At 41.6% G+C, this 16,247-nt stretch overlaps 1 protein-coding gene across 1 annotated transcript in view; it reads right to left on the reverse strand.

The window, feature by feature from the left end:
• The window catches only part of HERC2 (E3 ubiquitin-protein ligase HERC2), a 433,977-nt gene that overhangs the window by 22,340 nt on the left and 395,390 nt on the right, over nucleotides 1-16,247 (reverse strand). The window contains exons 81-84 of the mRNA XM_080285543.1: nucleotides 13,456-13,650; nucleotides 8,547-8,659; nucleotides 7,250-7,440; nucleotides 3,834-3,997 (exon numbers count right to left, since the gene is read on the reverse strand). Coding sequence (XP_080141669.1) covers nucleotides 3,834-3,997; nucleotides 7,250-7,440; nucleotides 8,547-8,659; nucleotides 13,456-13,650 — 663 coding nt within the window. The remainder of the gene's footprint in view (nucleotides 1-3,833; nucleotides 3,998-7,249; nucleotides 7,441-8,546; nucleotides 8,660-13,455; nucleotides 13,651-16,247) is intronic.

A 16,247-nucleotide genomic window follows, 5' to 3' on the forward strand; every position in this document is an offset into this window, starting at 1 on the left:
GTAAATATCACTTAGGTTGCTCCCTTCCCTCCTTACATGTATATTTATTACGAAAATAGATTAGAGGCCTACTTAGGAGATATATATATTCAGAGCTACCAATGTTATATCTTGAAACAGCTTTGTCTAGCACTGATATGATTGGCAGGAAATCTAGACAATACATTATAAATTAGGTAGTTCCAGGTGAATGTAAATATCACTTAGGGTTCTCCCTTCCCTCCTTACATGTATATTTATTACGAAAATAGATTATAGGGCATATTTCAAGGGGAAAAAAACAGCGAAAATTAGCGAACGAGTGCACGTGAGGTGTTGTCAGGTGATAATTAGCCAATTCCAGGTGTATGGCACTCTCACTTACCTTATTTCTTTCTTGTATATATTATTTGGTATAAGAATAGGACATAGGGCTTATTTCAATGGATGAAATCAGTGAAAAATTCCAGGGAAGATTTACTTAGCGTAGCACGGCCGGGCAGGCGAGAGGATAGGGTAATGGAGGGGGGGTAGGGAGGGGAGTCAAGAACGGGGAGAAATGGCTAAATTGTCAACAATGGATGGGATTACAGATGAGATTAGGAGTGCTGACTAGTGTTGGACATTGGCAGTACCGATAGATGATACAAGCCCCCACTTGGAAGCCCGGGTGAATTCAAAATAACACAGAATCACAAAAGCGACGCCCCGCGGTATGATCCCTTGCTCCCAAGCGTCACGAAAGTGACGCCCCGCGGTTAAGGGGTTAAAGATGATGCAGAACTGATCTGGATATTATTTAACATTAGCGGGTACTCCTGTGGAAGATTATGTCGGGGTGACAAGTGTAAGAACTGAGTTTTTGACGCATTAAAAACAAGATTACTTTTACCCCCCAGTCAGAGATACAAGCCAAGTCAGACATTAGGTGTACCACTGCCTCATTCCTTGTTTGTTGATGTAAATGCTGTGATGTACACTGCAGGCAGTGAATGGAAAGGTGAAGCGTGGAGTCATCAGCATAGGAGTGGATAGGGTTAGGTGTACACCCGCTCAAAAATTACTCGGCCCCTTTGAGTACGATGGTTGTGAAAATGAGCAACTTCCGCAGACGTGCATGAATCTATAAACGTGGTGCCTCAAAACATATACCACCCATCCAATATATTTTCCTGTTCGAAGTACAGGTTTCTCTCCATATACCACCCAGTAAGTGAATATTTTTGCAATTCTGAGTTCAAATAATTAACATAGATAATATTTGCACTTATACTTACAGGATGCCCCATATATCACAATGCTTCATCCATGTTTAAGAATGGTACATGCTGAAAGAGTGCCGATACTTTTTTGGGAGGGTGTACAGCTTAGGTTAATGATGGGTAAAAGGATGAGAGCTGGTGATAAGATGGAGCCTTGAGGAACACCACTGTTGATAGATCTAGGAAAAGAATGGTGACCGTCGACAACAGCAGTTACAGAACGATCAGAAAGGAAACTACCGGTATAGATGAAGGCACAGACAGAAGGACAGAAAACATAAGAGGGCAGTTTGGAGATTACAGATTTATGCCAGACTTGACTGAAAGCCTTTGAGATGCCAAGTACAATGGCAAAGCTTTCACCAAAGTCCCGAAAGGAGGATGACCAGGAGTCTGAAAGGTAGGTAAGAAGATTGTCAGTGGAGTGTCACTGAAGGAACCCATACTGACAATCAGAAAGAAGGTTGTGACAGGAAAGATGCATTTAAATATTTTGCTAAGAACAGACTTGAAAACTTTTGAGGATGTTAAAGCAATTGAGCGATAGTTAGACAGTTGTGAATGGTCACCCTTCTTTGGGACTGGCTGAATGAGAGCAAACTTCCAGCAAGAGGTAAAGGGACATGTTGAAAGACAAAGACGAAAGAGTTTACCTAGACAGGGTGTACGCACAGAAGCACAGTTCTTGAGGACAACCGGAGGGACTCCATCAGGCCCATATGCCTTGTTAGTATTAAGGCCAGTGATGGCAGAAAATATATCAGTTGAAGAATGTTCAATGTCAGCCATAAGGAAGTCACAGGGGGGGAAGTGATGGAGGAACAGCACTGGAATCGTCTAAGGAGGAATTGGAGGAGAAAGTCTGAGTGAAGAGATCTGCTTTATCAGTAGAAGAAATTGCTACAGAACCATTAGAGTTGAAAAGAGGAGGGAAAGATGATGAGGTAAAGTTGTTGGAAATGTTTTTGGCTAGGTGCCAGAAGGAGCAGGAAGAATTCGAGGTGGAGAGTTGAGAGCATTTAATACGTATGAAATTATTTTTACCGGAGCGAGTACACACAGCAAAATTCCAGGCAGAAACATAAAAAAAGATGTGATTCAAGGGTGGCTTGGCTCCGGCACCTTTTATAGGCCCTCTTCTTGTTGTGGACAACAATAGAACAAGCGTGATTAAGCCAAGGCTTTTTTGCATTAGTCAAAGGACATGAGAATGGAATGTATGCTTCCATGCCCGAGAGAAAAACCTCCGTAATGCAATAGCACACTCAGATGGCTCTTGGCCAAGGAAGCAATAATCATTCCAGGGAAAATCAAAGAAGTACTGCCTGAGGGCCTTCCAATCAGCAGCTCCAAAATGCCACAACTGACTTTTCTTCAGAGGGTCCACAGGCTGTACTGGAGCAATTGGACAGGTTAAGGTAATAAAGTTGTGATCAGACGAGCCCAATCGAGAAGAAAGATTAACAGTGTAAGCAAAAGGATTAGTTGTAAGGAAGAGGTCCAGTATGATGGAACTCTCTCCAAGCTGGTCAGGGATACGGGTAGAGAGCTGTACAAGCTGCTCTAGGCTTGTTCACCAAGTGGATCAGTGAAAGGAGAAGAGAGCCAAAGGTGATGGTAAACACTGAAATCTCCTAGAATGGAGATTTCAGAGAAAGGAGAAATGGATAGGATGTGTTCCATCACAGAAGTAAGATCGTAGAAGAATTTTTCACTGTCAGTAGAATTAGGGGATATGTAAACAGCACAGATATATTTAGTAACAGAATGACAGGAAAGACGAAGCCAGAGAGTAAAGAATTCAGAAGACTCAAGTTCAAGAATACTAAAGCAAAATAAGTCATTTTAAACATATACACAACAGCCACCTTTGGCTTTGAAATGAGTATAGAGAAGGTAGGAGGATACAGAGAAGGGTCTGCTTCCAGTAGCCTCAGACAGCTGAGTCTCAGTTAAGAAGAGAAGGTGAGGTTTAGAGGAGGAGAGGTAGTGCTCAACAGTGAGAAAGTTAAGAGGAAAGACCGCAAATGTTGTAGAAATGAAGAAGTGAGTCAGACAGTGGTTCTAGTCAATTTGTTGAGTCATCACTGGGAAAGGGGCAGATGGTGGGGGTATTTATGGTCCCCCCCTCCCCTGGGGATTCCGAGGCTTGGTTCAATGACCAATTTTTTTTTTTAATTTTGAATAGCAAGTGCAGTGTGTAATGTGCATGTACAGTAGTTTGGTGTTGACAGTTAGAGAAACTTGTATTGGAGAGCATGCTGGCCTACTCTCTGTGTTACTGAAACAATGAAAAAGTACAGCACAGGGGGATTATTACAGTACATCATACGAGGTATGGAAGAATAAAAGAACACAGTTATAAACTAAAACTGCCAGGGTGCTTGAGTGAGGTAAGAAAATATAGTCTTCCAAACTGTTGCATAACTAATGGAACCAATCAGATGAAAGTAAGAATACCCATACTTTCAAGAAAAAGCTGGGCAGCTGTAATGCTCTAGACAGGAAAATACAAAGTATACTGTGGTACTCAAATCCTGTAAAGTACAAATAGGCAAATGCACAAACACAAAGGAAAGATCGAAGACAGACCTTTATATGTTGCAACACTTTTCAGTAGATTGAGTGGAATGTCTGGTGATCCACACACCATAGTCTCCAGCTCATATGGTGTAAAGAGCGAAAGCAGCGGTACAGGGATCACACGAGCCATGCCAGACCTCACAGCTGCCACCTGGTTATCAAACTCATGCAGTCTGTTGGTCAAAAAGTTAATATTAGCTTCCTTTGAGATATGTAGCCTTTTATATGGTCTTCATCATCAATTCTTCAGTAGAAGTAGTAGTAAGAATTATGGTGATGGTAATAGTCATAGTAGTAATGGTAGTAGTAGTGGTAGAAGTATTAGCTGTAATAGTAGTAGCAGTAGTAGTAATAAGAGTAACTCACCTCCGCCTTTTGGGGGATAGGGAAGTAGCTGAGGGATTTGTATAACCAGGTAGTTTTATCACCCAGTTATATTGGTGCCACCACATAAAGGGGCCCTTCTCCAGCATCTATTCCTCAGTAAAATACAGAAATATTGCCACTTACAATTTTAGTGACAGCTATTTACTGACAGCTACATAGCTGATCTACCATTTCCCCAATTTACAGCACAAAATATAGGGGAAAAAGTTGAGACATTCTAGAACACATCCATATCATATGATGAGGAACACATCTACAGCAAGTCCTTACTTCAATTTGCCAATCAAATGTTCTTTTTGCCACTGAGTTCAATGTAAATTATGTAAAACTGCCAATTAACCACTTTATAACATCTTTCTTATTCTCTTCTTATTACCTCTAGGTGAGTGTAAAGTGGAGGGACTGTAAGAAAATGTTCTGGAGAGAGGTGAAAAGAGTAAGACAGGGTGGAAGTGAAGTTAGCAGGGGAGTGAAAGATAAAAATGGTAGATTACTAGTGGAGAAGGGAGAAAAAGTGAGCAGATGGAGAGAACACTTTAAGGAATTGTTGAACGTGGAGGATGGAAGTAATGCGAGTATAAGTGGCTGGGGAATGGCTGGGAGAAGGAGGGAGGTGAGAAGACAGGAAGAAATCAGTAGGATAGAAGTTGTGGAAGCAATGAAGAAAGTTAAATCAGGGAAAGCCCCAGGAATTGATGGAGTGTGTGGTGAAATGCTGAAGCATGGGGGAGAGATAGTAGCAGAATGGATGTGGAAGATGTGCAGATTGGCCTGGGAGGAAGGTAGAGTCCCGGAGGATTGGAAGTCGGGTATAATTATTCCCTTGTACAAAGGAAAAGGGGAAAAAGAAGTGTGTGATAATCATAGGGGCATTTGTCTTCTTAGTATAATAGGAAAAGTGTATGGTAGGATACTTACTGACAGAGTTAGAGAAAGAACAGAGGAATTAGTTGGAGAAGAACAGGGAGGCTTTAGGAAGGGAAAAGGTTGTGTAGATCAGATATTCATTCTCAGATCTTTAGTGGAAAAGTTTCTAGAGAAGGGAAAGAAGTTGTATGCGGCTTTCATGGATTTGGAGAAAGCATATGACAGGGTGGATAGACTAAGATTGTGGAAAGTGTTAAGAATATATGGAGTAGATGGGAAGTTGTTGAATGCTGTGAAGAGTATGTACGATGGTGCGAAGGCTGCAGTGTGTGTGGATGGTGAACTAAGTGAATTTTTCTCTTTGAAAGTTGGGTTGAAACAGGGATGTGTCATGTCTCCATGGTTGTTCAATCTGTACATGGATGGGGTAATAAAAGAGGTACAAGGTAGGGTAGTGGATGTTGGAGTGGCCCTGGTGAGAGAGGACAGTGTTTGGAAACTCCCTGTGCTGTTGTTTGCAGATGATACTGTGTTGTTGAGTGAAGACGAGGGGGAGCTGCAAGGCTTGGTGGATGAGTTTGGGAGAGTGTGTAAGAAATGGAATCTAAAGGTGAATGTAGGGAAGAGTAAAGTGATGGTCTTTGAGAGAGGTGAAGTCAGTGAATGTACAGCGAGGTTGGATGGTGAGGAATTGGAAAATGTGAGTACGTTTAAGTACTTGGGTAGTGTGATGAGTAAGGATGGAGGTTTGGAGGGTGAAGTGCTTGAAAGGGTACAGCAGGGAAGAAAGGTTGCTGGTTCTTTGAAAGCAGTGATAAGAAACAGGGAAGTGAGCATGGAAGTGAAAAAGTTACTACATGACAGTATTGTGATACCAACTCTAACGTACGGAAGTGAAGCTTGGACGTTGTTGGAAAGACACAAGTCAAGAGTGAGAGCAGTGGAAATGAGTTATTTAAGAGGAGCCTGTGGAGTCACATGGAGAGACAGGCTGACGAATGAGGATATAAAGGAGCGTTGTGGTGTTGATGTGGATGTGATAGGAAGCGTTATGAGGAACATACTGAGGTGGTTTGGCCATGTGGAGAGGATGGAGGGTGAAAGACTGACGAAGAGAGTGTATGTGAGTGAGGTGGAGGGGGAAAGAGGGAGGGGGAGGCCGAGGATGAGATGGAGGGATGGGGTGGAGAGGTATATGAGAGAGGGGGGTGTGAGTTGGGAGCAGGGGAGTGAAATGGCGGGGGACAGGGCGACTTGGAGGAGATTTGTTTGTGGCCACCCCAAACGGGACTGAGGCGTCTGGCAATAGATAGATAGATAGATAGATAGATTTTATTTATCTCTGTGAAGACATCTTGTAATGAAAGGGTTAATGCAGGCTGTTACTAACTCCTCCAGTTTAAACAGTACATCCTCAGCTGCATAAAGTCATCTCGAAAGAGTAACAAGGAGGCTAAAGTTCAAGTGCTACCCAAGAAACTGACTTACCTGTTTCCCCTAATTTACAGTATCAATTGTGTGAGGAAAAATAACTGATAATTCTTAACACATCCCTGACTTATTACTGCCAATGCCCTGATCTTCAAACTGAATTATTATATGACAGGCGCATGGTACAGAAGGGGTACCTTAACCTTGTATGAACTGGAGAGACTTGATACAAGCAGCAATAATCCCTTCAGTACTATGGCACACTCTTAAGCCTAAGGAAACTAGTGGTAGCAAGAAATAAGAATTTTATGTCATTACAGTGAAAAGGCTAAGTCTTCTCCTTTATCATTATTAAAACAAAAAAGGAGGAAAGATATACTGTTGTAGGTATGAGGGTATAATACGAAGGGAATAAACTAACAAGAAAACCTACATAATACTGTACCTGCAGACAGAAGCTCAGTGGACAGCCAGAAACTACACTGAGTAAAAGGTGATAAAGATGTATGGATATACTATACAGTTTTCTGATGCAAAATAATTTGGAGCCAGCTACCTGATGTAGTTTTGTATGTGGCAAAACATTCATAAACTGTGGGAAATGTATGACAACTAGTAACGTGTGCCAAAAAAAATCAATAAATTTGAAGAATTGTATGATAAACCTAAAACAGAGTATAGGGCATTAATGAGCCTAACACAAACCTACAAATATACAATTAGGTCACTGCAAGACTGACCTGTAGTTGAGTGCGAGGCGAACATATTCATGTCTGTTGCTAAGTGTGATCTTGGTGTGTCTGGGTGAGAGAGGCACTTCATGGCCGGCAGCAGAAGTTGTAGTGAAAGGAAGGTCAAGGCTTGTGAATGTCTTTTCTTCTCCCTCCATCTGTTGCACACACATCAACCCTGGCACATAGTGACGGTCAACCTAGGCAAAATGGAATTATCAGTTAATCACCACAATCATCAATCAGAACTGTCAGCAGTACTACCAGGCTCATCATTGTGCACAATTTTCTAGTCAATATAGTTGAGATGAATGTAAATAAAAGCAAAACTTTACGATATAATCAATATACAGCATAAACACTGTTTGCATTACTTCACTTTCATCTCTCACACATGGCATTGTGAAAAAAAATAAAATAAATAAAATAAAAAAAATAAAAAAATAAGGGAATGATGATAATCACTATCATCACTCCAATTTTTCATGATCAACAATGGTGGGAAGATCTAATCTCCTTGGGAACTAGAATCAGGGCAGAGCTCAAGGAACAATATCCCCCACTTTTGTGCCACTGACGATGTAAAGCTGCTTGCATCAACTGTTGAGGGAAGAGGCTTCAAGCTCCACACTCCTGTCCTTTTCATCTATTTTTACAACAGACATTAGATTCTGTGTTCAAAACTTCACTGCACAAAATATACAGTATTTAACAGGGTGCTCACCATCCACTCACTCAATGGAGTGCTGCTCTCGGGTGCCTGCCCTTTCCTCTCTTCTTTCCTTCCTTCCTCTTCTGTCCTTCTTTCCTTCATTCTTTCTTCTTCCTTCTGTCTACGGGTGACTCTACACTGAGAGACAAGTCAAATGGTTTCCTGTACACTAGGAAACCATTTACTATGCTGGGTGGTAACCATATAACCAAATTATGGCGTTCGGTAGTTTAATGGGTAATTAAGGCACTCCAATCGCGCTCGGTAGTTTAATGGGTAATTAAGGCACTCCAATCGGATTCAGCCGGTACAGGTTTATATCCATGGGGTGGTTGGGGTTTACTGCTCATGTAATGCCACTCAGCAATGAATGAGCCTGATCACTCTTGTCTTATATGTCAGGACCAACTTGCCTAGCCCAGGGCTCCTATGCTCCTCATGGGACAACAATGGATTAGACAATGAATGAATGAACATCAAACAACCATTATTTTTCAATAAATTAATTAGAAGATAATGGAAAAGCAGGAGTCCAATACATCAAAGTAAGACAGCAATAAACTCTTACTGCAAAGTGTGTTGTAAGTAACTTGCCTCTGTAATGTCAGCTGGAGTCAGAAGCATCCCAGCCAGCTGCTTCCACACCGGCTCAGCCAAATTGAGACTGAGTGGACTGCCCGTCCTGATAGCAATACCCATCAACACACCTGACAATATTAGAGAGGTAAGAGAGCTAATACTGATATATAAAACAATTTTTACAAAATAGCAGGTTTTCTCATTTCCATAGTCAATTATTCTTGGGCCTTAGGAAAAGCAGCTCAAGATATCCTTGACTGCCAATATTAGTTTTGCAATAATTATGGGATCCCTTCAACCTGCCAAACAATCATGGATATATATTTCAAATCCACTGTGCTTGAAAAAACACATAAAACTCCCCATTATAGTTCATAAAATTCTTATGTTCCCAGGCAGAAATCAGCTTGCCTTTCTGGTGACCTAATCACTCACACTAACTACATATCTCATCATCCACCCATCCCACATACGAAACAAAGCCATTCTACTGCTGTTCATTATTATGTGCTGCTACCTCTTTGTTGTGTATATTTTATGTTGATTTCTCATCCAGTGGTTACTCATTTCCTGTTCCTTATTTGGTAACATTTCCTTGGAATACGTGATTCTTTTAGTACAGTATGGTAATATAATTTACTACTGTACAGCATATATATTTATATGTTGGAACTGTTTTCCTTCAATCATAACACGCTAGGATTACTGCTCAGCCCCACGCAACTCGGCAAGTGACAGAGCAGTTTTAATCTATCTCAGCCAGAATACAAGCGTCTTTGTATATTGGAGAGACACTTGTGTTCTGACTCGTGTTTAAATGTCAGGACCAACTTGTCTAACCCCGGGCTCCTCCACTCCTCACGGGGCAACATAGGATTGGATGATGGATGGATGGATGGAACTGTTATATTTGTGATTCGCATACTGTTCAGCAACACTGGCCTGTCCACATTCATTTTTTTCCTCAGAACTTCCCTAGGGAGATCCAAGAACTTTCAGCTGCTTTACCAAATATACAGGTAAAAAGAAAAAAAGTATTCTGATAATTGTACCAATATAATAATTAACAACTAATGAAAATATAAATATCCAGTCTGAAGAGATATGCAATTCTAGGAATTAACTGTTGTCCTTGAATCATAAAAGTGAATAATGAACATCTCCATGTAACCTTTACCAAATTTTGATAGGTGTGGTGAGATGAGGTTTGTTTGCAAAGATCAAAATTTGCATCTCATATAGTACTTAAGCTGAAAAGTACCATATCTATAAATAAGCCATCAATTAGGAACACTGGACTCAAAAAAAAATATATGAAGAATAGCTACAGTATATACTGTACAGAAAAAAAGGTATAAAATATCATAACTCATAAATCATTTCACTTACCTTTCACTAGTATAATTTAAGTATATGGATGCAAGTGAAAAGGTACACCTATTAGGAGACTGTGTAAATGGCATCATGGAGCATCAAAGCATGGAGAAGCGATGACCCCACTGTTGATATTAAATTAAACTTTTGTGCCTATTTGTTAACAATGACCAACAAGAAGCGGTGCCAAAGCACAGCAAACCCATCTCTGGTAGTCACTTTAGTGCTGACATATAAACACAACAGGATATCTATACCTTTTCACCCTCAAATTAAAATAACTGAACTTCAAATTAAAAGAACAGTAGTTTAATTTAAAACAACTGAAGTTTAATTTAAAACATCTTAAGTTTAATTTAAAATACCTGAAGTTTAATTTAAAATACCTGAAGCTTAATTTAAAATACCTGTAGCTTAATTTAAAACATCTGAAGTTTAATTTAAAATAGGTGAAGTTTAATTTAAAACACCTGAAATGCAATTTAAAAGAACTGTTTAAAGAAAACTAATTTTTAATGAACTGATTGTTGATAAAAATAAATACGGCAGCATATCATAGGCTCTGTGACAAGGTAATTACTTGTTAATTAATTCCATAAGCCAATACAAAACGAGTCCTCCAGCTGTGCAAAAAAGCGTGGTGGTTTTCATCAGGCAAAACTTCGCCAAGAGCACATCGACATGACGATACAGTATGTGCAAGAAAACCCAGTTATCACACTGAAGGAGCTACAAGAAGGAAAGCTGTCAAGATTGGCTGCGACGAATGCTCCTCACAAATACTGAGCCTCTTGACAGCATTGCTGTTGTTTGTGATAATGCACCCATTCATGCTGGCTTTGAGGGTGTTGTTGAGGAAGAGGAATTTTGCGGTGTAGAGATATTACGGGCGAGCCCATACAGTGCTCCACTAAACCCCATTGAAGAGTGTTGGAATGTCATGAAAGCCCCTATGAAACGCGATCTGGCAGTTAATTCTATTTCCATGATGAACACTTCCCCAGAGGGTATGACACACACAGAATTAGTTATATATAAAGTCTGATTGTTTTAAAATAAACTTCAGTTCTTTTAAATTACATTTCAGATGTTTTAAATTAAACTTCACTTATTTTAAATTAAACATCAGGTATTTTAAATTAAACTTCAGGTATTTTAAATTAAACTTCAGGTATTTTAAATTAAACTTCAGGTATCTTAAATTAAACTTCAGATGTTTTAAATTAAACTTCAGATGTTTTAAATTAAACTTCAGTTGTTTTAAATTAAACTTCAGTTGTTTTAATTTGAAGTTCAGTTAAACTTCAGTTGTTTTAAATTAAACTTCAGTTGTTTTAATTTGAAGTTCAGTTATTTTAATTTGAGGGTGAAAAGGTGTCAAAGATGTCACATATCAAATTTGGGGTAAGTTGGGTGAAAAATGATAATTTTATGCCAATTTGAAATTTTAGGCCCATCCCATCCGACACTGACCCTCCTACTGCTAACTGGGGGGTGACCCCCTTGATGCAATGAGGCATGTTATAGGATGCAGATTTGAAAGATGCACATTTAGGTTTTGGTTTCATGTTGATAAAGTGAATTTGCAAGGAGTTACGGCAATTTTTTTTTGGGGGGGAGGGGGGGGCCTACAGCCTGGCCTTGGCCCAATTTGGCCCAAAATTTAAGAAGGTGATCAGAAGGTCATAGCTCATCATCCCACAAAAAGTTTTTGAGTAAAAGTTGTTAACAAACAGACAGACAAACCAAATGAAAACAATACTTGTCCCCAAGCCCCTCCGAGGTCTATCTTTCTATCTATCTATTGCCAGACGCCTTAATCCCATAAGGGATGGCCACAAACAAATCGCCTCCACGTCACCCTGTCTCCTGTCATTTCACTGGCCTGCTCCCAGCTCGCACCCCTCTCTCTCATATACCTCTCCACTCCATCCCTCCATCTCCCTTGGCCTCCCTCTCCCTCGCTCCCGTTCCACCCCACTTACACACACACTCCTCGTCAGTCTCTCACTCTCCACATCGCCAAACCACCTCAGTGTGTTTCTTCTAACGCTTCCTATCACATCCACATCCACATCACAGTGCTCCTTCACATCCTCGTTTGTCAGTCTCTCTCTCCATGTGACTCTGCATGCTCCTCTCAAATACAGTAAGACCTCACTATAATGCACTAATTGGGGCCCAAACCATTCCGAAAAATGCGAAATTCCGATAAAAGCGACATCCGGACTTCCCCCTGCTAATCCGGACTTTTTCTGATATAGCAGACATTAGTCCGGATGACATGAACGGTTTTTAAACTGTTTAGGCTACCACTGCGGTACTGTACTGTGTTATAACTTCACTACATTAATCTATCTATATATCTATTGCCAGACGCCATAATCCCGTACGGGGTGGCCATTTGACTCTGAGTTATTTGTTTTACAGGGAGGGGTACTAACCCTCCACCAACCCACTTGACACGTAAGGAGCACGTATGGTTTGGTTATATGGTTACCACCCAGCATTGTAAATGGTTCAAATGGTATAATACAGTATATATAATAATCCTGTACTGTACACTGATAAACATGTCTTTTATTTACCTTATTGTGGTGAACATAGCTGAAGTGGTCAGGCAGTCTGGACTGATTCTGGCTTTATCGGACTTTTTCCGATTTATATATATGGGAATTTAGTCTGGCAGCTCCTCGAGTCGGATAAAAGCGAATTTCATTCTATTGAAGTCTGTTACATCGAGGTTTCACTGTAACTCATTTCCATTGCTCTCACTCTCAACTTGTGTCCTTCCAACAACGTCCAAGTTTCACTTCCATACATTAGAGTTGGTATCACAATACTGTCATGTAGTAACTTTTTCACTTCCATGCTCGCTTCCCTGTTTCTTATCACTGCTTTCAAGGAACCAGCAACCTTTCTTCCTTATTGTACCCTTTCAAGCACTTCACCCTCCAAACTTCCATCCTTACTCATCACACTACCCAAGTACTGTACTTAAACGTACTCACATTTTCCATTTCCTCCTCATCTAACCTCACTGTACATTCAGTGACTTCATTTCTCTCGAAGACCATAACTTTACTCTTCCCCACATCTACCTTTAGATTCCATTTCTTGCACACTCTCCCAAACTCATCCACCAAGCCTTGCAGCTCCCCTTCGTCTTCACTTAACAACACAGTATCATCTGCAAACAACAGTACAAGGAGTTTCCAAATGCTGCCCTCTCTCATTAGGGCCACTCCAACATCCACTGCCCTACCTTGTATCTCTTTTATAACCCCAACCATGTACAGACTGAACAACCCTGGAGGGATGACACATCCTTGTTTCAATCCAGCCTTCAAACAGAAAAATTCACTCAATTCGCTAACCAAACACACTGTAGCCTTAGCACCCCCATACATACTCTTCCCATCTACTCCATATATTCTTAATACTTTCCATAATCCTTGTCTATCCACCCTGTCATGTGCATTCTCCAAATCCAAGAAGGCACCTCTGAGGTGGGGATGGATAATCAGTGAATACATGAGACACCACTAACCAAGGAAGGTGAACATGTTCATATGATGTGCTGAGCTGGCCTGTGGATTAAGCAGGAAGCAGTCCCGCGAGGTGCCGGCTTCGTCCCGGCCATTAGGGGTCGGGATGAGCAGTGGGAGGGAGCCGTTCATCAGCTCATCACACATCTCAGCAACACTTTCACTGTATCCTCCACCACAGTCATCAACACTCTCACCTACAGATATAGTACAATACTCTTTTAGTGAAACAAATCAAATAAATACAGCAGAACATTACAAATAATAAAAAAAAAAAAAAAGGGGGAGGGGGGGATGGCCCTAAAAATGTCTTTATGTTCTCGAATGGGAGATACAACCAACCGAAGATACCGGTACAGGCTATAACTTTCTGACTGCAACTAACTGTCCAAACCACATAAAATATTCCTGTTATTAGTCCCCTTCACATAGGATGAGACTAACCATGATCATAAGAACAGGATACTGCTCCCTAGCTGAGTCTCAAATGCTCTCACTGTTGCTAAAGTGATCAATAGCTTGTGTCATCTGACCAGCATTGTTTGCTTTCCCATGATCTGGCAAGGATTCCAGCAGCTTTTTCAAATATCCTTAACCCCTTTGGCTCATGGATGTCTTTTGCAGTTTATTTTTACTACACCCTGATTCTTACAGTTGGTTATGAAGACCACTGAAGTACTGAAAGGATTAATTAAGGCAATAACTAACTCCACCAGTTTGAAAAGTCTCCCAAGAGTTGAATAAAGACATTCAGTCATAGGAAGAATAAAGCAATAAATCCTTGGGCTGAAGAGGTTAAAGGCATTAAAAGTATGCATAACAACTCTATTCCACCATCCCAAACCTTGATGAACCCTCCTACTCAGTTCCTCAACCCTGCATTTCAACTCAGTTTCTAACACTTACAGTACGTAATCCCTCAATTATCCAGACACTCCATATCCAGTCATGCTCCAAATACGGACATTAGGCCTTGGCTCTATTAGCTTCATATAAAAATTTATTTGTCCATAACTGGACATAAAAGTTCTGGCTTCTGCAGCCAGCTGGCCAGTCTACAGAGAGAGAGAGAGAGAGAGAGAGAGAGAGAAAAGTCCATTGGGTGGCTCACCGGCTTCCCTGTCCACATGCAGGTAACATACCATAACCCACAAGCAGAGCAAACAAGGCTTTCCAGTTCCCTACCAAATGGCTGAAATCCCCCAGCCATCCGATCACCGGAAACACCGGCAACGTGTGAGAAAAACAGACATAACCCACAAGCTGAGCGAGAATGGCTGTCTGGCTCCCTACTAAATGGTTGAAATCCCCTGGCCACCCCTATCACCAGTATCCACCACCACCCGAGAAATGCAAGAAGAGGGTTTTGACTCTGGAGAAGAAGCGTGAGATATTGGGCAAGGTTAACGCAAGCTGGCCAACTTCACGCATTTTGCATGAATATGACTTGGCCTGTTCAACTTCTGATATTAAGATATCACGGGACAAGATGACTCAGAACGGACAGGACTATGGCAATACCACCTGCAAAGGTGACCAGAAAATGATGTCTTAGCCCCGCCATGCTGGCACTGACCAGTCGACCTTGGTTTGATTTCGTGAGCAACGGGGTGCCAGCGTGCTTGTACGTGGGACCGAGTTGAAGGCTGCAGCCAAGAAGTTTCCAATCCTGCACAATGTGCTTTACTTCAAGACATCCGTGGGTTGGCTCTTCCAGTCCAAACTTCAACATGGACTTACTGGCTGTAAGACACATGGCGAGGCTTTGCACACAGCTGTGGAGGATGTTGAGCCATTTGGCCAGAATGTGCAGTACCTGATCGAGAAGGAAGGCCTTGCTCTTGGTCAGGTGCCTAATGCTGATGAAACTGGCCTGTTCTTCTGCTCCTTGCCCACCAATACCCTGGCAGAAGAGACAGAGAAGACTGTGCTTGGTCAGAAGATGTCCAAACATTGTGTCCTGGTGTTGTGCTGTGCCAATGCTAACGGGATGCAATGCCTCAAACCCATTATTCTTGGATGTTTAAAACAGCCACATTGTCTCTGTGCGTTGATGGACAGCCTGCCTGTTGTGTGGTACCATTCTGTGAAGGCCTGGTTTACTGTAAAGATCTTCAGAGATTGGTTCCACAGATACTTTGTCAAGGAGGATATCTGTTATCAAACGGAGGTACTACGTATCCCTCGTGGCCAGGTGAAGGCTCTACTGATCTTCGACAATGCCCCTGCACATCCGTCAGAAGAGGATTTGGTTGCTGATGATGGATGTATTAGATGCATGTTTCTGCCACCTAATATGACTGCTCTCATTCAACCAATGGACCAAGGTGTTATTGTGGCAGCCAAGAGACTGTACCGTCAGAGGTTACTTGACGAGGTGGTGGTGCTTGAGGACAAGGAAGGGGTCAACACACGTGGAGAGCAGCCTTGGGGAATCTGTGATGTCACAACATCAAGTCTGCGGTGTTCAACTGGGCCAGTGCTTGGAAGGAAGTCTCCATCAAAACCTTGAAAGGTGGTTGGTCTCCTCTCCTTCAGGGATGTGAGGCTGTGCACAACTCTGAAGGATTTGACGTGGACGATTTCCACCTTCGGTTACGAAATGCAGGTGAAGATGTGGACGTCGATGATGTGAGGGATTTACGGCATGACGACAGTGGCAATCCAGGTTATCGGATGCTGTCTGATGAGATTGCCACTGCTGTCTCTGCAGGGCACTCCATCACTCCCTTGTCTTGGTGCGCTGAGGGCCAGCAATGAGCAGGTGCTCGAACATGCCAAGCACCTTCTTCAA

Source organism: Coenobita brevimanus, chromosome 107 (genome assembly GCF_032717465.1).
Source record: "Coenobita brevimanus isolate Jiangsu-jjx chromosome 107, ASM3271746v2, whole genome shotgun sequence".
Lineage (NCBI taxonomy): Eukaryota > Metazoa > Arthropoda > Malacostraca > Decapoda > Coenobitidae > Coenobita > Coenobita brevimanus.